At 42.9% G+C, this 24031-nt stretch overlaps 1 protein-coding gene across 4 annotated transcripts in view; it reads right to left on the reverse strand.

Annotated features, from left to right (window-relative positions):
- Positions 1 to 4592: 4592 nt before the first annotated feature.
- The window catches only part of ING3 (inhibitor of growth family member 3), a 30991-nt gene continuing 11552 nt past the window's right edge, over positions 4593 to 24031 (reverse strand). For all 4 annotated transcript variants that reach the window (XM_006122560.5, XM_006122561.5, XM_014573363.4 and 1 more), the window contains 6 exons: positions 23313 to 23432; positions 13317 to 13474; positions 12105 to 12295; positions 9917 to 10109; positions 7332 to 7370; positions 4593 to 5523 (listed from right to left, as the gene is read on the reverse strand). In XM_006122560.5, coding sequence (XP_006122622.1) covers positions 5407 to 5523; positions 7332 to 7370; positions 9917 to 10109; positions 12105 to 12295; positions 13317 to 13474; positions 23313 to 23432 — 818 coding nt within the window. In that variant the 3' untranslated portion in view covers positions 4593 to 5406. The remainder of the gene's footprint in view (positions 5524 to 7331; positions 7371 to 9916; positions 10110 to 12104; positions 12296 to 13316; positions 13475 to 23312; positions 23433 to 24031) is intronic.

The raw sequence follows: 24031 nt of genomic DNA on the forward strand, positions 1-24031 counted from the left end.
GAATAAGTACTTTCAAATATACAAAAAAAATCCACACCTGGAAGTATTTTATGGAAATGCCTACACTGGGTATCACACAAAGCAAGTCAGGCTCAAGAGTAATTTTAAATTTCCCTTTAAACATAAATAACTCTTTTATTAACCTGAGATTTCTCCTGATTCCTCACTCTGTGCATTAGGTGGTAAGAAAAATCCATGTGAAATTCAGAGAACACACTACCACTTATAGGTAACAAATAGCTCATATTGCCAGGTGAAAAAATCTACTCTCTCTAGACTGGGTCTAACTGTAAATAATAGTCAATATTATAGAGTGCATTCTCTTAAAAAGCTATAGAATATTATTCAGCCATCCACTTGAGTAATTCAATAAATTATTTAGGAAAAATTTAATTAAGAATACCCCATGCAGATAAATTAATCACCGCAAATGGATGGCACTAACTCCGCCTCACTTTTACCAGACAGAATAATCATTGAATACCTTGGTTTAATTATATATGAGTTACACATTAAATTTATATGATTAGCATTTATTAAAAGAGAATTAAATTCTCAATTATATACATATCAAGGCTTGGTGATATTGCAATAAAATAATGGCAAAATTCTTATTGTGATCATAGGCTCACAATTTCACCTTTGAAGTTGCCTTTACATTGTACCTCATCTGCATGTGTTTGAAGGGGTCACAATAGTTATGCACGTTTCTACAGAAGAAAGTTGAGTGCTGCTAAGGAAAGAAATGTTTTCTGGTGATATCACAAAATAAAGGTTGAACCTCTCTAATCCAGCACCCTTGGGATCTGACTGGTGCCAAATCAGAGAATTTGCCAGACCAAAGAAAGTCAATATTGCCTAGCAGCATCACCAACACTTCCATCGCTTACTGGGCTTTTAGAAGACATTTAGGGGTAAATTAGAGCTAAATATCGTCACAGAACACTGCAAGCCAGGACTGGTGGCTATAAACAAACTCTGAGACACTTGAAGCTTGGCACACCCATGGTAAGTAGACATCTGGCTAACTAAAATCACCATGGATGTTGCTGGACCAGAAACTGCTGGATTAGAGAGGTTCAACCTGTAATAGCATTTTTCAATAAACATCTGTATGGGAACATAAAAAAGGGGTGTAAGTAATATAAAATATATTCCCCAAAAATAAGCAAGAATTTAAATGTATAAGGGTAGAGGTATTTCAATAATAATTAGATCTATTGCCATTCATATTTTTCTTAAGAACTCCCTAACTGTATTCTTCAGAGTACACTTCTTTTAATGAAGCATGTTTTATTTCTGCCAATTAATCTGACTGGCTATCTTTAATACTATATTGATAGGAATGTGTACTTTGTGAAATATGTATTACTTTGTTGGAAGTTTTTTTTAATTGAAGTTCCCAGCGCTCAGAACTTAAGAGTGTAAGGGCCAAATAGTTGGATCTCTCAAAGATTGTATGAAAGGAGGAATTTTATTAAAAAACAGCTGCTGGTTTAAACACTGCCCCTATAGTTTGCAGTCTATTATGTACTTGTATTGCACAAGTGCATAAAACATTGCAATGCCTTTTTTATACATTCAATTTAGTTAATGTGTGAGCGACACAGCAATTAAAAAATAAACCAACCTAATCCAATATTACTAAACTGTTAAAGCAATCTGTTCGCAACGAAGAGCTCAAATCTAACATCTGAAGGGGAAAGATAGACAATATATTAGTATTGCTCTGAGTTGCTGTGTCCTGGTCAGTGAGGAGCTTATTTCAGATGATATGGTTGAAGGGTTGTTTGAATTCCAGAAGAGGGTTTTCAGGGAAGATTTATTTTAGGATAGGGTCCCCCTCAAGTATAGGTTGTAATTGATTGATGATACCCCATATGGGTTCAGATGTGGGAAAGTGACAACTAGGGATGTGCAGTCAGGGGAGGGGAGTTTATTTCTGCATTGAAACAGATTCTTTGCTGGTCATTGGGCGGCCCATTCCATGATGTGCTCTCCCTCTGTGATGGAGCAACCTTGTTTGGTGAAGGTAGTTTTGAGTGTTAAGGTGTGTATCCCAGGCGCTCTCCTGAGAGCATATTTTATGGCATCGAGCATCAGGCTGTGGAGAACAGATTTCTTAGGGTGGTTACTGAATTTATCAAGGTAGTTGTGGTGATTCATGGGTTTCTTGTGTATAGCAGTTTGCAGTTTTCATAAGACCCCGAATGGCAGTGAATGACATGCATACATATGTTATGAGTGCTTGCAAAATTAGTAAATTAAAGCCTAAATTAGTAATTTCATGTTAAAATTAGGATGATCATCAAAAGGAGGGAGGATTAGAATCTCTGATTCTCCTGCCACACACCAATCCTCTATTGAGAATCATTATCACCCTTAACCGCTCCAGACAGGCAGCTTTCTCAAATTAAGCAGTAAGTGAGGATTCCAAACAGAGAAGCCAAGTTATAAACAATGTAACACAACATGAACAATTACCTCCTTGAAAAATGAAAAAACAGGTGCGAGGAGAAAAATCTCAAAAAGGTAAAAGACTGTTACTTACCTCGTAACTGTTGTTCTTCGAGATGTGTTGCTTATGTCCATTCCACTTAGGTGTGCGCGTGCCGTGTGCACAAGTTCCAGAAGCTTTTTACTCTTCCCAGTACCCGTTGGGCCAGCCAGGGAGCACCCTGGAGTGACACCGGTATAACCGCGCATATATACTCCAGCTGGCCCCTCACCCGCTCAGTTCCTTCTTGCCAAATATTCCGACGAAGGGGAGGTGAGCAGGACTGGAATGGACATAAGCAACACATCTCAAAGAACAAGTTACAAGGTAAGTAACTGTCTTTTCTTCTTCGAGTATTTGCTTATGTCTATTCCACTTAGGTGACTCCCAAGCCATACCCAGCGAGCGGGGAGGGAATCCTAAGAGGAAACAGAGTGCAGCACTACCCTACCAACAGCAGCAGCCTGTCTAGCCTGTTGTGTAATGGTTGGTGAAAGTACGGACCGAAAACCATGTGGCCACTCTACAAATGTCTATGATTGGCACTCACGTCAGGAATGCCACCGAGGAGGCCTGGGCTCTGGTTGAGTGGCCTGTGAGAGATGGGGCCCATTTTCCCTTTAGGTCATAGCATGCCCTGATGCATGCCGTGATCCATGAGGACAGGCACTGAGCTGACACCAGAAAGCCTTTCATTCTATCTGGTAGAGACAAAGAGCTGAGTGGATCTACGAAACGGTTTCATCCTCTCTTACAACTCAGATACCTATCCTGGAAGGTGGCCTTTTTAGTGGCTATCACCTCAGCTAGGAGGGTGAGAGAGAACATGTAGCCAATGGCTCAAATAAGGCCTGCGTGAGTCCCTGGAGCACCAAGTTTAGGTTCCACTGGGGAATGGGCTGCCTAATCTGGGGTAGAGCCTATCCAAACCCTTCAGAAAATGCTTGACCATGGTGTGGGTGAAGAGAGTTCCCTCCTTCTCCCTGGTGAAAGGCCACCATGGCCGCCAGGTGTACCCTCACTGAGGAGGTGGACAACCCCTGTTGCCTGAGGCCGAGGAGGCAGTCTAAAATTAGGGGGATGGAGACTTGTATAGGGTCCCCACATTTCTGAACGACCCAAGCCGAGAACCTCCTCCATTTGGCCTGATAGGTCACCCTGGTGAAGGGCTTCCTACTTTCCATCAGCACCTGCCTCACTGGGTCTCTCCCCCATGCAGTCATGGATTCTCCAAGCCGTGAGGTGGACGGACTGTAGGTTTGGATGACACAGAAGGCCCTGGCTGAGCTCGTGTCACCAGGTCTGGGACAAGCAGGAGGGCAATGGGGTCCTCCACCGATAAAGACAGCGGTGTGGTGTACATGATTACTTAATTAAATGCATTTTAACATCCTTAGTTGCTACTGTACTACAAATCAATCATCCTACAAATTCAGTCTGAAAAAACATTATTAAAGCCCCACAAAGTCCCATGCAATTTATACCCAATATAAAACTTTTGGAGATGAGAATTTTGTGTTTTTCTATTCCTTGCTGCTGCATGAAAGGACAAGAGAAACTGGCCGGTAGAAGGAAATATGCACACTATTCAAAGTAAACAAATGGACAGAAATACAGATGTTTTCTCTTTCAATTATAGGTAAGGAACTTTGACACAGTATGATTTAATACAGCAATGAGTTTGTGCTACTTCAAGAGACAGAACTACTAGCCCAGAGGAAGAAGGACATAAGTTGTTTTAAGCCACATTTGTGTCCTCTCAATCCTGAACTGATGCAATCAATGGAGGCCTATCGAGGTTAGGGCACCTATCAGGCTTCTCTATGATGTTGAACTGCTGCCTGGACTGGAATCTCCACAGTGCTGTGTGCTTTGTCTCTGCTCCTGATAACTCCTTCCTGCATCCAGCCATATCCTCAACACACTCACCTCAAATGCTTAAGTCATATGGCCTGCTTACATTAGAATCTATGGGGAAAAGTCCTTTTTATAAGCTCATCATACATACGATAGACTTCAGAGGAAGGGTAACGCCTTCACCTAGGCTTTTTAGGCATTATATAAAACTATAGTCTTCAAAGACAAATTTCCAGTGACAGATTAATTCTGAGGTTTTATTCTTTTCCAACAAAGTATGCAAAGCATCAATATCAACATCTGAATTTGTATTTTTTTTATTTTTAACACCTAATACAATTCCAATTTAAAGGATTACTTGCACAAAAAAATAAACACATTTGGTATAAAAAATTTATCACTTTAACACCCTTTTTCTTATGATCTGCACCATGTTTGGTGCAGAGACATATAAAGACTAATGGCACAAATTTGCTTTTACTCTACAGGAGTTTGTTTTTATGTACCCAAGTACTCTAGAGGACACCAGCCCGTTTTATACAAGAACCATTTTCTTCAGCCTGCTGAATTTAGTTTCACAAAGAAACAAAGCTATAAAGGCATTTTAAAAACAACTGCCTTATATTCTTTTTAGATACACTGACTTTTTGCACCATTTATATACATACTGTTATATAACAGCTCTTGAGTACAGTACATGCAGCAGAATATGTCTGTTGAATATAAAACATACATTAAAATCTTCTTGTTAGAATTATTTGAAGACTGAATTATTGTTGAATGCCCACTGCTCTGAGAAAATGGTTTGAGAGTACAAATGTCTGCATATGTTGGCCACTGGAACAATCCAAGGCTAACTGGAATAATATTTATAGCACATCAGTAGTGCATAAATAATTTACTTACAATATTAAAACACAACTAGCAAAACTAATAGTTCAAGATTTTATGATTGCTATATTAATCCTTCTTTAAGTGGTTGCAAAATGTAATTTTTTTTAAAGTCCTCTATAAAATTTGTGGGATATCATTTGTTTTCCAAATGAAGAAACTTATTTATGTCGACTGCCTCTTCTCTTCATTGCAGCAGTACACTGTGGACAATACCATTTTCCTTTTGGTGCCTCCGTCAATCCAACACAGCCATAATGGAACCACTCTATTGGGCACTATTAACAAAAACAAAACAAAACAGTGAAAGTCGTATTGCATCTGTGGCAAGAAATGGATATTATGAAGAATAAGAATCAGAGTCAGCAAAATGAGAGGCATCCTCTACACAAAGTTACATTTCCTAATGTGCACTTCCAACAATAAGTACCGATGATATAAAATTTGAACCATAACACGTGGAAACCATGCACCAAGAAATATGTAAATGTTTAAATCATGCTTAGAAAGTGTGTTTTAAACAATCAAGTTATAGGATTAAAATAATACAATTAATCACCTTTTATAAAGGTCTGGACAACAGACGAGCTTTAAAAAGTTAAATTTGGATAACCCACATGACATCAACAAACAAAACAGCACTAAGTTAGAATTATATAAGGTGAATTGTCAGGTGTTGTTTAAATATGAGGAATATTAAGAGGAACCAACAAACACAGGAAAAAAAGGAATAAGCTTCCTAAACAGCAATTGAACTAGCATGCATGCACACTTATTCTCATTATACACTTAAAACCACAAGCACATTTAACTTCTACTCATGTCTGAGGCTATGCCCAACATAGTAGGGATGTTAAATTTAGATTAATAAACTAATCAAATAGTCGATGGGATTTCCATCAACTATTCAATTAGACTATAAGGGCGCCTCCGCCTTTGAACTGTAGCAAGAGCATATAGGTGTGGGCTCTTGCTACCGTTCAAAAGTGGAAGCCTAGCAGGGAGTGCTGGGCCAGCAGGGGATTGGCTCTGCACTTCCTGCAGCACCTGTACCTTTGAAATGTACAAGAGCCCTGAAAGTAGGGGTAGCACAGGGAGTGCTGCAGGGCTTCTGTTTTTGAAATATACAAAAGGCAGCAAGGGGGGGGAGAAGCAACTAGTTGCATCACCAGTCGACTATCCAATAAGTGAATAGTCAACTAGTTGCTTACATCCCTACAATGTAGTTGTGCAGTTCGGACTATGGAGATGTAAGCTGCAGTGTAAACTAGCATGCTGTGCTGTAACTCCAATAGGTGTATGCTGTGGGTAAAAACAGAAGATACGTACTTTGAATTACATGTAGCCCTCTTTTAACAGTACTAAATTAACATGAACTAGATACCTCTTATTTCAAGCTTACAGCATCCACACGTGGATGTTACATTACAGCATGCTAGTACAGGCTGCAATTAACAACCTTGAAGACCAAACTGTAGACTAGCCTTTACATTGTGATCGAACATCTAGTTCACAATGTGTTTATATTACCTGTGAATCTGCACTATAAACTGCACCAATTTCTATTGTGCTAATCCCTTAATTTTGCTTTATATATTGTTGAACAGCTGAGCTCTCTGGAATAGTTGCTCTGGTTGTCACTTATGTTAAGTGTTAGAACACTCAATGACACACAATGAAGCAGTAGGAAATACAAATGGTAGCAAGAGTGAAGTAGCAAAGTATGCAATCTCTCCATGCATACACACACAAAGCTGCTTATCAAACTTCTGCTGACCCAGAAGTGAACCACAGACCATAAGCAAGAAGGAATACAGACTAGAAGTTGCATTCTGGTTACTAGTTGCTATAAGTCCCTTTTTCCTTGTCCTTCCTCTTGCCCTTCCTTTTTTTTTTTGCTTTTGTAAAACAGATTCTTGAAAAAATACTGGAAGTTTTATCAGTTTTTTTATTTTAAACTGAAAACTGGAATATACAAGCTATTTTAGCCAGATGAAAACACTAATAAAAACTACTTCCAGTGCATGTGCACAGTAGTTAACAAAACAATTATCATTCCCCATGTCTTTAGCATTTTGCTACTTACATCTTGGTTATCGCAGCCCACCATTTCACCATAGGACACCTAGTTCAAGGAGGAAATTCAAGCTATTAATATAGTGAAAAATCAGCATTTTTAATTACCATAAAACTAGTCATTTTCCTGTATAAATTCTGTTATAATCAGGATACTGCCAACCTACATGTTTCAGTGACATTTTCAACACTAGATTTAAGAGAGGAATTAATATTAAAGTACAAAAGGCTTGCACTTATGCAAAAAAAAAAGTGAAAGTCATACATATCTGGGGTTGGACATAGAGAGCCAGCACTCAGTCTGAGTACTTCTAATATTTGCCTGATACCTCAATAACAACCATTCTACATTTTCAGATTCAAAAATTGCAAACACTATCAAATGGCACACTTGTTTAAAACACACACACACAAATACAAAAAAAAGTTTCTACTGGAATTTTTTATGTTTTTAGACACAACTATTCATTTTAGGTTGTATAAAAACTTGCTTTTCTGAAATACAGATATGCTTGGACCTTTTTCCCCAGCTCTACCTTCCTAACTTGCCCCTCCTATTTTAACTAATAATGGACTTGGCAATCTTGTTGAAATCATCCAAAAACCTGAAAGTAAAACTGATCAAATACAAGGGAAAATTTACCTACAAAAACTGCTTAAGATTAACTAATAAACTATGATTAAACAAATCCTGCATATAAAATTAAGTGCACCTGTATAAAAAAGGGGAATGTGTGCCTAGTAAAAAGGCAGCTTGACAAAGTTTTGATGTAACCATTAGCAAAGAATCAAGAGAACTCCACACATGGGAACAGCTACAGAATAATACTAGGATTCAGCAGTCAATTCCATTAGTCTTGTCACTTACAAGTGTATACTGACAGCATTTTAGAACTGGAATTCTTAACTGTTTCAGAAGCATAGCATACAAACACCCAAAAATATCCAGAGTCTTCACAACCACAAAGTAGTTGCCTATAGAGGTTATGGGGATAACTAAAAACAACTGAAAAAGGAGAATGTTTTGAAATATAGTCCTTGTATGCTTGACTATATCTGCCATTTCCAAGTACAGGCAGTCCCCGACTTACGCAGATCCGACTTACGTCGGATCCGCGCTTACGAACGGGGCTATTCTCGCCCTGGAACTCACGGGCGGCGGGTTGCCACCCGTGTCCTCCGGGGCGAGAAAAGCTTCTCCCGGTCTCCCTGGTCTGCTGGGGGGGTCCAGCAAAGCCGCTGGACCCCCCCAGCAGACCAGGGACACCCGAGCAAAGCCGCCGCCTGGGCGGCTTTGCTCGTTTGCCCAGGAGCAAAGCCGCCCAGGCAGCAGGACCCCCGCCGCCTGGGCGGCTTTGCTCCTGTCCCCCTGGTCTGCTGGGGGGGGGGGGGTCCAGCGACTTTGCTGGACCCCCCCAGCAGACCAGGGAGACAGGAGCAAAGCCACACGGGCGGCGGGGTCCCTCCGCCTGTGCGGCTTTGCTCGGGTCTCCCTGGTGTGCTGGGGGGGGGAGGGGGCGCAGCTAGTGCTCCCCCCCCCCCAGCAGACCAGGCTTTTCTTGCGGGAAGCCTCAGGTAGAGCAGCTGAGGTGCTGCCGGGTGGGTCCTGTGGGAACCTACCGGGCAGCGCCCCAGCTGTTCTGTCCCAGACTCCAGATTCAGCAGCTGTTGAAACTGATCAGGCTGATTCCAGGAAGCTGGGGGCAGAGCAACTCTGCCTCCTGCTTCCTGTAGTCAGCCCCTGGTCAGTTTCAGTGGCAGCAGCTGAAGCTGGAGCCAGTTCCGACTTACATACAAATTCAACTTAAGAACAAACCTATAGTCCCTATCTTGTACATAACCCAGGGAATGCCTGTACTACAAGGCCATTACTATCTACCATCATTATGTTATTATTTTTTCCTAAAAAACTTAAGGGGGGGGTAAACTAGTATTGGCTATTGCAAGTAATACATATACTCAGCTTCACAGTGGTTTTGATTTAATTGTAGTATACAGTATGATTTGGGGCAAATACAACTAAAATATATTCATTGTACTTTTAAAAAATAACAACCAAACATACAAAGTAATACAAGGGATGTAAAAAAAGTTAAAAATGTAACTATGTAACCGTTAAAAATCCTAGTGGTTATCTGCGCTTCAGGCTCTGTTGCAGAGCCTGCGGTGCAGGGCGACAGCCAGCTTCTTGGAGCAGGGCTAGCAGCTGGGAGCCAGTACATGCCAGGTGCCGACTTTGAGCTAGCTTCTTGTTACCAGCCCTGCTTTCAGGGGGCTGGTTGTGTTGGGGGCTCTGCAATATAAGCTACACAGGGCTGCCAGTACTCCCAGGCCTGCCAGGGCCACCACAGCTCCCACGACTGCCAGCAGCCACATGATGAGTGTAACTGTTGGGGTTTACCAAGAGGCTAACACTTAACCGGTTAAACTCTTACATCCCTACAAGGGTTTGAACTGAGCTGAGATCTATCAATTAATTTCAACCATCTGAGTTTCACACTATACAAACCAAAACTTATGGGCTGAAAGGGTGAAATTATAGTGAAGCAGCACTGTAGTGTTGCTGAGTTAGAACTCAATAGAGAGAGCACTTACCTGATTACAAATGCAGTAACGTGGCTCATTTGGATCATAGGTCCAATCAACTTGGTTGTTAGAATCAGACTCTGGTATTGCTGCTGTTTGCTGAGATAGTTCTTGTGCGAGAGCAGATGATGAAGAACATGATGACAGAGATGAAGATGACGATGACGATGAGGACTGCTGGCTCGAAGACTTATTATTGTTTCTGGAAAAAAAAAAAAGAATAAATATACTTCAGAAAGAATTTAGTAAGACCTGTTCGTTCTACTGCGAACTCAATGAAATATGAGGAAGCCAGGCTCAGGAGAGTGCCGGAAAGAATCTTAGATGAGGTTTCACATGCTACAGTAATCAAGTGTCATTCTGAAACAGACTGTATTCAGCAAGCAGCATGAATTCAGATGGGCATGTTTCATCTCTTTGCCAGAGATTAAGAATGACTTTGTATTCTGGTATCCTTACAAGAGGAGAGTCTATTATTCCAATTGATGGAATTGAATGTGATAAAGCTGCCAAAGGCAACTGACACATACTTCACAATTGTTGCACCAATGGTGTTCATAGATCAATGTAAACAATAGATCTTGTTAATACACAAGTAACCAATGTAATAATTGGGAATTTGTATATAAACTAATCTATGTTGCATATATAATATGTAACAGACAGCTGCATTTTGAATAGTCATCTTTACATCCAGTCCCCTCAAACACTAACATACTACAACAAGAAAAGTGTTTTTGTAAGCTCTTTGAATATAAGAAATACTGTTACTTAAACTGAGAATTGTAAATTGAGCAGTATTTGTGCCTTGGAATGAGATTGCAATTCTCTTTTTCTGATGTATGCTATGTCAAAAGAACACAAGTATAGCAGAGATCATGTTTAAAAACAAGTTAACAAAATAGCCTCAAATACCAGCCAACATCTTATTTTCTCTCACCACTCATGACACCATGGTTCAACTCCCCACAGCTCCTGGATGACGAGAGGGATATGAACATGGGCTTCACATCTCTTAGGTAAATGCCCAAACCACTAGACTACAGAACCATGCTCACGCTCTCACTGGCCCAATACTTATTTAAATATTTATAAACACAGGCAGTCCCAGGGTTACGTACAAGATAGTGACTGTAGGTTTGTTCTTAAGTTGAATTTGTATGTAAGTCGGAACTGGTACATATTGTACCCCAGGTGTCCCCGATTCAGCCGCTGCTGAAACTGACCAGCGGCTGACTACAGGCTCCCTCGGTGCTGTGGGACCAACCCGGCAGCCCCCCAGCTGCTCTACCCCAGGCATCCTGATTCAGCCACTGCTGAAACTGACCAGCAGCGAGAAAAGCCTGGTCTGCTGGGGGAGGGGAGGGGGGACCACTAGCTGCACCCCCCTCCCCGCCCAGCAGACCAGGCTTTTCTCGCCGCGGAGGACGGGGGCGGCGGGACTGCCGAGATGCGCCGCGGTCCCGCCGCCCGCGTCCTCCGCAGCTTTGCTCCGTGTCTCTCTGGTCTGCTGGGGCGGGGCGCGCAGCTAGTTCAGGGTTCCCTCACCCCATTCTTAAGTAGGGATCCGACATAAGTCGGATCCACATAACCCAGGGACTGCCTGTAGTAGAAGAGTTCCAACAGGGGCGACTGAGAAAGGCCCACATCTGAATGTCCCATAGTCCAGTGAATAGGATATTCACTTGACAGATGGCAAACTCATGTTCAAATTCATTCTCATCAAGACAGGGAGGAACAAAACAGGGTTTCCCAAATCTCAGGCGAATTCTCAAACCACTAGGCTTAATATTATAAAAGGAAGGTGCTGCTCTTTTTGTCCCTGATGTCCCCTGATCATTTTATGTGGAGTTGATGCACTCTGAGAATGCCCTACAGGCAAGATCTCTAAGGAACGATCTTCTTCATCTGATTTAAGACAGGCACTGTGAACATGCCCAGTAGCAGAAACTAGGCACTAGAGAACATTTACAATGAAAAATGTAGGCATCACCAGAGCTAGGCAGCAGCAGAACAGTGATTTGGGGGAAAGAGGGGGGGAATCTCAGAGGTGCCAAGAACCCAAAATTTAGATATTTAAGTCCTCATTGGATCTGGGCCCTATATTTTAGTATTCTGTGCCCATTGTTTGTATGGACAGTTAAAATGCTAAAGATAGCTAAACAAAATATGAATATACTTAAGCAAAAGAACATACTTGCTTTTTCGACCACTCCGTGAATCTGTGGTTGATGAACTTAATGTTTGTGTTAATGTAGATGCCAGAGCTGATGATGAATATCCAGTTGAGTCTCTGGATAATGAAAATTCTCTCCCAAGTTGAAAGTCATTGTTCTTAAAGGCTTCGTAGCTGGCTTTTAAGCTGGATGTTCTTCTTCCTTCCTTCATCTAAAGGAAAACACAGATATAAACCACACTATACAGAATAAAACACATTATACAGTTCCTACAGACCTATAGAAGTCACCCTGCTATGAAAGTATTTTATTTAAGTGGCTGCTACAAGTTGGACTTCCTGGGTCCAGCACTGTCAGGACTTGACTGGTCCCGAACAAGAGAATTTGTCAGACCAGGGACAGTCTCCTGCCACGGGCCCCAAGCTCCATCACTTGCCATTAGCAGGCTGCTCCAGCTAGCACCCTGCCTCATCCCTCCCTCCTCCCCCCGCAACTTCGTTGGGCTGCTTGCCCAGCTACTGCTGGCTCCCTGCGCAGCAAAGGCTCTGGCCCCTGTTGCCAAGATCTGGCCCCGGGCTCCAGTAGGCTGCGGTGAGTCTCCGGTCCTGGCCCCAGGCTCTAGCGGGTTGTGGCAAGGCTCTGACCCTGGCCCCGGGCTGCTGCAGAGCTCAACTCCAGCCCTATGCTCCCAGGGGCTGCTGTGGTTCCCTGGCCCTGTGCACTGTGGGGAGTGGGGGACGGTGCACCAAGAAACTCTGGCCCCATGCTGACCCATGCTGCTAGGGGACTGCAACCTGAACCCGCACTACTGCAGGTTGCTAAAGGCTGCTGCGGAGCTTTAGCCCTGGTCTCAAACTGCACCCAGACAGGCTGCCAACCCTGTTGCCCTGGTCTGGCTGTCCCTCCTGCCCTTAGACTCACAGGCTCTCTGGTCCTGCCAGGTGAGGAATGTTGCTGGACCAGAGAGTGCCCATTTTTGGAAGTACACCCTGTATTATCCAGTTTTCATCATAGTTGAAACATCTTAATGGAACAAAAGTCCACACTAAACCCTCCTTTCCTTCTCACATCACAAAAACACAACATAAAGGGTAACATAATATTATGACAAATTAATTGAAAAAAGTGATCATAAAGAATTCAAATTAAATAAAAGCATAAGTCTTTCTCCATGACTGACACTGAAGGGCAGCTTTCTTAAAGATATTTTATGGATGTGGAGGAATATTTACCTGTGCTGTGGCCTGTACTGCTTGAGCTGCTGCCATGGTAATAGCACCAGCTCCAGAGCCTGAAGATAATGAACCCAGGTTATATGATGCCAGTGGCTGAGAGGAGTTTGCATTGTATGCATTGTTGGAAGATGATGAGGAATTACTGTTTCGACACCCTAGGTGAATAAAACATGTTTATAAAATTTAAAGCAAAACAAGTTACATATAAAAAAATCAAAGATTAGAAACTTATCTTAATTTATAACAATGCTACAGGAAGGGCTAGTCAGGGCACATTGCTTATTACTATCATGCATAACAGCCAGTTTGATTTGTCGTCTTTGTTTACTCTCACTGCACATCAGGACAATATAGTCCTGTGGAAGGGATTGTGCCTCATGTCAATCCTCACTAATCCATCTAGTTAATTAAGTAGCTGCAGCTGCTCTTTAATCTGAGCTCAATCCAGTTTTTCGTTGCAATTGATGGGTACAATGCACATCCTCAAAGAAGTGCAATTTAATACTACTGTAACAACCATACCATAAATCATATATCCAAGAAGCTAAGCACTTAAACTTTATTTTAACCCAATACATTACTACAAAGTGATTAATTCACAACAGCAAAAAAAGTGCATTTTCCTAGCATATAGTTAGCATACAGTTTAGGTAAAATAGAAGGGTATTTAAAAATATTGAGTATGAATAGTGGACTTAAAAATAGTAAGACTAAATGCTCAAACATTACCGGAAATTAGAGACACTTCAAACCTCACTTACAAATACATAAATCATAAGAACATAAGAATGGACATACTGAGTGAGACCAAATGTCCATCTAGGCCAGTATCCGGTCTACTAACAATGGCCAATAACTCAAAGATCTCTCTCTTGAATGGTAATAGTAAAGCAATTAATATTTATAAATCGGTCACTTTTCCTTGAAACAATGTCACCAAAACCATATAGTTTTTCCTTCAGCCCATCAGTAGGCTGGATAAGAAGTTACTCACCCGGTATAGTAACGATGATTCTTCGAGATTGGAGCACCCACAGGGACACACCTCAGGTCTCGGTGCGTCTTCGCGCTCCTGATTGGAGATTTTTGGTGAGCAGTGCCCCTCGAACCGTGCCTGTGCACCCAGCGTCTCACACCCTTGCTGTTTGTTGAGTGCGCGTGCGGCACGAGCCCTGTCTGTTCCTTTTATACTTGAAGTCCCCCTAAAGAACCCAAAGCAAGGGGAGGACAGGAGGGCAGTAGAGCACCCACAGGGACACATCTCGAAGAACCATCGTTACTGCACCGGGTGAGTAACAACTTCTTCATCAAGTGGTGTCCCTGTGGGTGCTCCACTCAGGTGACTCAGTAGCTGTACCCGCCAGATGGTGGTGGGAATTGGAGTCATTTATGTGGAGGAAGGAAGGACCACATCTGCCAGAGATGTGGAGGGTATTGGCCCTTTCTGCAGGGCATAATGCTGTGTGAAAGTGCGATGCGAAGACCACGAGGCTGCTCTACAAATGTCCACCAATGGTACATTGTTTAGGAAGGCCGATGTTGTGGCCATCACACGCGTGAAGCAAGCCCTGATAATCTGTGGTGGCTGCCTGTCACTAAGTTCATAAGTTGTATGTATGCAGCTAGCAATCCATTAAGATAGACGATGTGACGAGACAGCTGTTTCTGTATGTGGTCCAGACCATGCTAAAAGAGTTTCTGATTTTCTGGTTCCCCTAGTTCTCTCCAGGTAGAACACAATCGCCCGCCTTGCATCTAAGGTGTGCAATATGGCCTCCTTGGAAGAGGCATGAGGTTTAGGAAAGTAAGCAGGTAAGTAAAAGGGTTAATTTAAGTGGAAATCAGATATGACCCTCAGGAGGAACTGCGGGTGAGGCCTGAGTATAACTTTATCCTTGCTAAAGGTAGCAAAAAGTGAGTGCGCCATGAGGGCTGTAACTTTGCCTACCCGTCTTACTGATGTTATTACCACTATGAAGGCCACCTTCATGGATAAGTATTATGATGATGTAGTGGCTCAAAGGGTGGCCTGGTGAGCATGTTGAGAACCAAACTCAAGTCCCACGGTGGCACCAGAGGGCACAAGTTTGGGCATGTTTTCTGCACGCCTGTGAGAAATTGCTTCACCATCGGATGTGCAAAGAGAGAGAAGTTACCCACAGGTTTGTGGAATGCCGTGACCACCACCAGATGGACCGGAATAGAGCTGATGGAGAGACCCGAGTCGCTGAGGTTCATGAGATACTCCAGTATGGTAGGTAAATGGGCGGTACTGGGATGTAAACTGCGTGTCAAGCAGCATTGTTGAAAGCATGTCCATTTGTTTTCGTAGGTGCTTCTCTGGAGGACCATTCACTGTTCAGTAGGATGTGTTTGACCTTAACTGAACAGATAAGTTCTTCATTCTGGAACCATGGAGAAGCCATGCCACAAGTTTCAGAGTTTTGATGTTCAGATGGCATGTCCTGCCGTGGTGCCAGATCAAGAGGTTCAGCATTGCGGGGAGAGGAATGGGTTGATCTATGGGTTGATAGGTAGTGTAGGTAAGGGAACCAGGGCTAAGCAGGGGCTATTAAAATTACCGTGGCTGGTCAGCTCAGATCTTGATCATCCTGGCAAGAAGAGGAATTGGTGGAAAAGCGTAGTGTAGGGGAGCCTTCCAGTGGATGGTGAAGGCATCCCCCTCTGACCTCTTGCCCAATCCTGCATGGAAGTGGAATTTGAGGCATTTGTGGTTAAGTGGTGTTGCAAAAAGATCGATAGTTGGGAAACCCCATTTTTAAAAAACAGAGAGGAGAATATTGGTATTGCTCTCCCACTCACGTTGGTCTGAGAAGCGTCTGCTCAGTTTGTTGGTCCTTGCATTCTGCTTTCCCGGTATATATATGGCAGTTGGGAGTTATGTGGTTCCTGATATACCAGCTCCAAAATCTGATTGCTTCTGCACACAGTGAGTGTGATCAGACACTCCTGTCGGTTGACATAGAACATAGAGGGTGTGTTGTCTGTGAGGACTCAAATGGTTCTGCCCTTTATCAGGGGAAGGAAATGGGTGCATGAATTGCAAATAGCCCTGAGCTCCAGGATGTTGATATGGAAGTGTCTTTCCTGTTAGGACCATGTGCCCTGTATTGACCTTGCACCACAATGGGTGCCCCAGCCCATAAGTGATGTGTCTTTAGTTATAGTTACTGACTGATCTGGGTGGTGAAAGGGTATACCAGCAAGTAGGTTGGTTGGAGAAGTCCACCAGTTGAGAGACTGCAGTACTGGGAGAGGAAGCATGAGGTACTTTGTAAGACTGTGTTGGATTGGAATGTAGGTGGCTGCGAGACAATGCTGTAGGCAGCGCATGTGTAGCTTTGCAAATAGGACCACGAAGGTTGTGGCTGCCACGTATTCCAACAATTGGAGGCACGTCCGGACCATGGAAAAGGAAATATGCTTGACTCCCTCTCCCCCCCCGAATGAGACCACAGATTGCCTTGAATCTTTGTGGTGGCAGATAGGCTCTTGCTGTCATTGAGTCTAGAAGTGCTCCAATAAAGTTTATCTTTTGTGTGGGCTCTATGGTGGACTTTTGTATATTGATAAGCAGGCCAAGTCGGGAAAAACATTCCCTAGTAGCGGTTGTCATCATTATCGTTTGTTGATAAGTGGTGCTCTTGATAAGACAATCGTCGAGGTATGGGAAGATGATGACGTTCTGTCTTCTGAGGAAGGCTGTGACTATGGCTAGCGTCTTCGAGAACCCTTGAGAGGCCGTACAAAGACCAAAGGCGAGGACCCTGTATTGGTAATGGTCTTGACCTATGACAAATCTGCAAAATCTCCTGTGGGCCAGGTGGATGGTTACATGAAAATATGTGTCTTGAAAGTCGAGAGCTGAAAACCAGTCCCCTTTGTCCAGTGCAGGTATGATAACTGACAGGATCACCATCCTGAATTTTGTGCTGAGGATGAACTTGTTGGGTTTCCTGAAATCTAGGATTGGTCTACATCTTCCTGTTTTTTTGTGGTAACAGGTTCTATTGCCCCCAGTGTAACTTTTGCACCTCTGTTCGTAATAGAGGCTTGTGAGATGGGTCACTGAAGAGGGACAGGGTAGGGGGCATGGACATGAAGGGGACTGTGTAACCCAATTTGATAATTTCCAGGACCCATTTGTCTGCAATGATTTGGGCCCACGGTTGGTAGAAGGGTCTCAGGTGGTGAAGGAGGTGGCATTGGAAAGCACTGGAACTGTGGGGCGGTCACTCAGACCCCCAACCAAGACTTCAAATTCACTGTATCAGGTTGATTGAGTGGTGGATGCTACGTCCTCCTCCTGTTAGGGTGTTGCTTAGGCCTGTTGTCATATGGCCTCTGGTGTTGTCTGTAATAGTTATAATTATAGTCCCTTGGCCTTTGGTAGAGGGTATACTTGTATTTCTTATTAAGTGGGGTGCACATCCCCAGAGTGCAGAGTGTGGTGCGGGAGTCCTTCACTGAGTGTAGGACCTCATCAGTCTTAGTGGCAAATAGCTGTTTTCTATCAAAGGAGAAGTCCTCCACCTTTGATTGCAATTCTTTTGGGACCCTGATGACTGCAGCCACGAGGCCCTACACATTATGATGGCTGTGGCTCTAGCCGCAGTGACAGCAATATCCATTGCGGCCTGAAGGGCCGTTTTTGCTATAGATAAACCCTCCTTAAAGATGGACTAGAGGTGCGGTCTTATCAGGAAGGTCCCGCAGCAGGTCCTGTAGTTTAGCATAGTTGGCATGATCATAATTGGCCAGGAGAGCTGTATAATTTAATAACCTGAATTGGAGGGTGGCAGAAGACTAACACCTTGCAGCCAAAGATATCTAGCCGCTTATGCTCTTTGTTGCAGGGTGCAGACTTAAATTGTGGGTTCTTAGCCTTGTGATTAACTGAGTCTACAACCAGTGAATTCAGCTGGGGATGTGTGAAGAGAAAGTCTATATCTTTTGCAGGGACAAAATGTTTTCTATCCCCCCGGTCGTTTGTTGGGGGGCAAAAGAAGCTAGATTTTGCCACCGAGCGTCTGACGGTTCCAGGATAGCTTTGTTGATGGGTAGAGCTATCTTCGAGGATGCTGTAAGTTGTAGTATCGCCAGTAATTTGTATTGCTTGTCTTGTACCTCTTGGAATGTAATGTTTTGCAATTGAGCTATCCGCTTAAATTGTTCTTGAAATTGTTTTAGATCATCTGCCAGTGGAGAGGGTGATATCTGGAAGACTGCCTCGTCTAGTCTAGTGGATCTGGGGTCGTGTGAAGAATTCTGAGTCCGAATGAGGTAAGTTATCATTATCATTGGAACTGGCTTGTGTTGTTACTAAGAGCAGGCGAGATGGTGAGGAATGCATGGATATGGTCGGGGAGCACACAGACATGTGCTGTTGTGACGTAGGAGCTGTATCTCTTGAGTGGTAGGCACAGGAGGAACGTGGTCGGTACCCTTGCCATGGTTCTCAGGGGGCCCACTGATACTGAAACTGTTGTAGAGGATACATCCACAGTTGGTTGGGCCATGTGGGATGTTGTTGTAGGGAATGATCCCGATATGAATGCCAGGAAGCCATTGACCACAATGGAGATGAATGGCATGATGAAAAACTTCTCCTATGCCCGCTGCCATAGTGCGAGCAGCATAGGAGAGTGGGGAGCCCTTTCTGGCATTATTAGTGTGCCGCTGGGTAAAAGACACCACTGAAGAGTGCAGTAAGCAAGCTCATGATCTGAGCAGTGTGCCTGGCTGGGGAGACTTTTGTAAGCACTGTCTTGCGCAGTGCTTTCTTATGCTGAGGTGCCGGAGCGCGGTCAGGTTCGGTCTGACTAGTTGGTTCAGGCACCTTAGGGGCACTTGTAGGAGGTGGTGGTGGTGGCTTATGCGGCTGCGTGGATGCCGTTGCCTCAACAGCACCGACCGGTGCTGTGCGCTTAGATTCTGACTCAGCAGTCCTGGCTGATGCAGACTTGCATTTCTCCACAGTGCCAGGACGGCACCACGGAATGCGAGGCTCTGGGCAGCACTGGTAATGAGCGTGCCTGGGAAGCTTGTGAGCCTTTGCGGGGCAATAAAGCAGCCCTGTCATTGGGCTTCTGCTGTCCCCGTGTGTCTTCAGGTTTGTCCCATGGAGACTGTAGGCACTTCTTCCAGAGGAGGTTTTTGAGCTGCATTTCGCGGTCTTTTCTGGCTCTGGCTGTCATGTCCTGACAGTGCGGACACTTATGTACCGCATGAGTCTTTCCCAGGCATTTAACGTAGGAGACCTGGCCATCAGAAATGGGCATCAAGTTTCAGCAAGAGTCGCATCTTTTAAAGCCTGGAGAACCCGGCATGTTGAAGAAAAAAGAAAGCCCCGGTGGCGGTGCTTGTGTCTCTCTCTTTTTTAAATGAACGTTGAAAACTAGCCTTAACTAACTAAACTATGAGGGAAAGTCTTACAGAGTACAGTAATTTTGTTTTTCCTGTTGGAAAGAAGAGCACTGCTCTGACTCCATCTTCAGCCAAGGATGGTAGAAAAGAAACTGAAGGGGCTCACACTGGACGTGCACTTGACAAATGGCAAGGGCGCAAGATGCTGGTTGCGCAGGCACAGCGTGAGGGGCACTGCTCACCAAAAATCTCTGATCAGAGGCACGAGGACACACTGAGACCTGAGTGCAGCACCCACAGGAACACCACTTGAAGTATTATTCCCAAAACCAGCATTAGTTTACAAGACTGCACAGATCAAATCAAAAGGTATAAAATGCAGAAGCAGCAATTAAACTGATCTGATGTTTTGTATACAACTAAAAACTGTCTAGTCAGAGCTTAATTTGATTACTGTGCTGATTCCTATACCAGAATGTAGCCAATGATTAGTTTTGTCTTTGTTTATTGCGATGTTATGATGAATGTGTTATATTCTGTATCTTGCTATATAATTTAGAAACGTGTATACAAGTGTCCATCCATCTGTGAGAAAGTTTGTTCAAGAACTCCTAAAATGTAAGAGCTAAGAACCAAATTTGGTATGCCACTTTTTTAACATAACTTAAAGCAAGGTAAGGGTTTCCTTGTTCCAGGACAATAGTATGTGCCTGGAATTTGATTGTTTCTCACAAAATGGAAAGGGAAGTGTCTGGGAGGACGGTCAGATAGGACTGGAACAGCTATAATCCCACTGGGCCATCAAGGGGCAGAGGTGGAGAAAGGGACAGCTATCAATGATATTTCAGTTTGTCTGTTATTGTGTCTGTTTGCCTGCGTGTCCATCTGTCTTCTCAACTGAAGGACTATACCTCAGGAGCTGCAGTAGCCAAGGACAGGTATTTCTCACCTGGCTCCAAGCTGCTGTGGTGAGAGGGGGCTGGGGTTATCCTCTCTCCCTAGGCAGTCCACATGCTCAACCCCTCTTCTAGGGATTTAAGTGGTTATCTGGCAAACCTGGTACCCAGTTAAATGGTGCCATGGGTTGGGAAGGGGGCTGCTCCAGCCTGCCTGGGCCCGTCACAGGTGAGGCTGGAGCTGCCTGCTGCCCATAGGATCCTGATTAAGTGATTAATCAGTTAAATGTAATGTTTAACCACTGAACTGGTTAAACTGGATTTTACACTTCTATCCTCATCTTTGCTCCAGAGCAATTTAAAAGAAGAAAAGCAAAACTTATGAGTTAAGAACTTGAGCAATGCCAGATAAGATATAATGTGTACTAGAATATTTAATCAAAATTGATTTATAAAACTCTAGAAATACAAGATTGAACAAAGTGTAATTATAAGCAACATTTAGAAGAATTAGTTAGACAAACTGAAATACAAGAAAACTGTAGGCTGAGGTATGCAGGTTCTAACTTAGCTATTTTAGGCCTTGGATAAAAGAAATAAATGACCAAAAATTACCTGGAGACCTAAAATTCTGGGGGGAAAAGGCAGAAACTGGTAATATGTAAAAATAGATTCAGGAAAGTTAAATTATAAAAATGGGTTACACTGTAACAACAAAGTGTGCTTATAACACATGCCTTAACTATAAGGCAAAGGTGGGTACATCAGCATACAGAGACTATGGAATTTGGGGTCCCTTGTGTCTCTACGGAACATAGACCAATAAGAAAGAGAGGGATAATACTGTCATGTACACACACAGAATGTAGATATAGACAAAATCATTGTATAATAAAGGGTTCCTAGAACAGGCAAATTGAGCTTCCTATGGGAGACTCCAGCAAGAGACCCTTCTATATTGACAATCAATCCATTGGAGCACCAGCAAACTTTGAGGGGGCTAACAGACTAACACCACATAGAAAGATGCAAATATGCCTGCAGTTATAGTATATATCTTGATTGGAATCATAAAACCATAGAACACTAGAACTGAAAGGAACCTCGAGAGATCATCAAGCCCTCATGCCAGGACCAAATATCGTCTAGAGATCATCCTTGATAGATGTCTATCCAACCTGCTCTTGAATATCTCCAATGATGGAGATTCCACAACATCCCTAGACAATTTATTCCAGTGTTTAACTACTCTGACATTTAGGAAGTTTTTCTTAGTGTCCAACCTAAACCTCCTTTGCTGCAATTTAAGCCCATTGCTTCTTGTCCTATCCTCAGAGACTAAAGAGAACAATTTTTCTCCCTCCTCCTTGTAACACTCTTTTAGACACTTGAAAACTGCTATCATGTCCCGTCAGTCTTCTCTTTTCTAAACGAGCCCAATTCTTTCAGTCTTCCCTCATAGGTCATGTTTTCTAGACCTTTAATCATTCTTGTTGCTCTTCTCTGGACCTTTTCCAATTTCTCTTCATCTTTCTTGAAATCTGGTATCCAGAACTGGACACAATACTTCAACTGAGACCCAATCAGCACAAAGTAGAGCAGAAGAATGACTTCTCATATCATGCTCACAACACTCCTGTTAATGCATCCCAGAATCATGTTTGCTTTCTTGCAACGTCACACTGTTGACTCACATTTAGATTGTGGTCCACTGTGACCCCTAGATCCCTTTCAGCAGTACTCCTTCCTAGACAGTCACTTCTCATTCTGTATACGTGAAACTGACTGTTCCTTCTTAAGTAAAGTACTTTGCATTTGTCCTTATTTAAACTTGATCCTATTTACCTTAGACCTTTTCTCTAGTTTGTCCAGATCATTTTGAATAATGATCCTATCCTCCAAAACAGTTGCAACCCCTTCCAGCTTGGTATTATCTGCAAACTTAATAATTGTACTCCCTATGCCATCATCTAAATCACTGATGAAGATATTCAACAGAATTGGACCCAAAACAGACCCTGGCAGAACCGCACTTGCTATGCCCTTCCAGCAAGACTGTGAACCGCTAATAACAACTCTCCAAAAACGGTTATCCAGCCAGTTATGCATCTATCTTATAACAGCCCCATCTCGGTTGTATATTTCCCCAAGTTTATAAAAGTTATAGCATATGTAATTTCAATAAAGTAGTGATAGATGCTCTTGTACTTTTGTATGTTACTTGCCTACATTTGCTTATGTTCCCATGGACTCCAGGTATAGAATAACTAGAGACAGCCTTGCTGAACTTGAGACTATAGCTGCCAGAGTTGAACCCAAGAAAATATGATTATAAATAGAATAAAAGGTTATACCAAAAAAAAAGGGGGGGGGGGGGGAAGAGACGATGACTGTGAATGTACTTATATGATAATGAACAGAAATTCAGAAAAAATTATGAAGTATATGCTTCATTTCCTCTACATTAAAGGATCTTGCAATCCAACAAATAGGCTGTTTTCTCAATGCAAATAAATGGCAGGTTTGACCTGCTTCCTAACAGCTATGGTCCAACCTCCTCCCCCCCATCACTGAAAGTAAAAAAAATAAACATCCACTCCCTCCTCCCCCAGTGAGAAAAAATGAATTTGTCAATGCACAATTGCGATTTGAATTTTTATTGTCCCTCCTCCAAGAGGTATAATATAATAGAATTTGACATTTAGATTACCTGGTGTGTTTTCTTTAGAGGCATCTGAAGTAAGAGTAGACAAAAGAGCTTCAGATTTAAACTTCTTTTCAGGAACATGATCTGATGTACCATGGTGAGAAGAAGGATTATGTTTTCTTTCTGTATGAAAGAAACAAACAATGTTTAGTGTTGTACTCAAGACGTTGAGCTCAATAGCTTACAGTATAATCTAAGAAAGAATAAACAGACACTATAACCACACAGGAATGAAATCAATTCATAGAGCTAACAGAAAAACCCTGACATTTCATTCTTTAGCTTCTCTTGAACAAATACTAATGCAATTTAGTTATGCCAAATTCTGGTGGGATTTTTGAAATGTAGACTAAGAAAGATTATGAGGAGAACTCAGGAAATAACTAATTTTGAACATACACAATTTTATACATTTCAAATACAGGCAGTCCCCGGGTTACGTACAAGATAGGAACTGTAGGTTTGTTTTTAAGTTGAATCTGTATGTAAGTCGGAACTGGCGTCCAGATTCAGCCGCTGCTGAAACTGACCGCCAGTTCCGACTTACATACAGAATCAACTTAAGAACCCCAAGCGTTCCCAAGTCAGCTGCTGCTGAAACTGATCAGCAGCTGATTCCAGGAAGCCCAGGGCAGAGCAACTCTGCCTTGGACTCCCTGTAGTCAGCGCTGGTCAGTTTCAGCAGCAGCTGACTTGGGGACGCCTGGGGCAGAACAGCTGGG

Source organism: Pelodiscus sinensis, chromosome 1, assembly GCF_052426305.1.
Source record: "Pelodiscus sinensis isolate ZL-2025 chromosome 1, ASM5242630v1, whole genome shotgun sequence".
Classification (NCBI taxonomy): Eukaryota; Metazoa; Chordata; order Testudines; family Trionychidae; genus Pelodiscus; species Pelodiscus sinensis.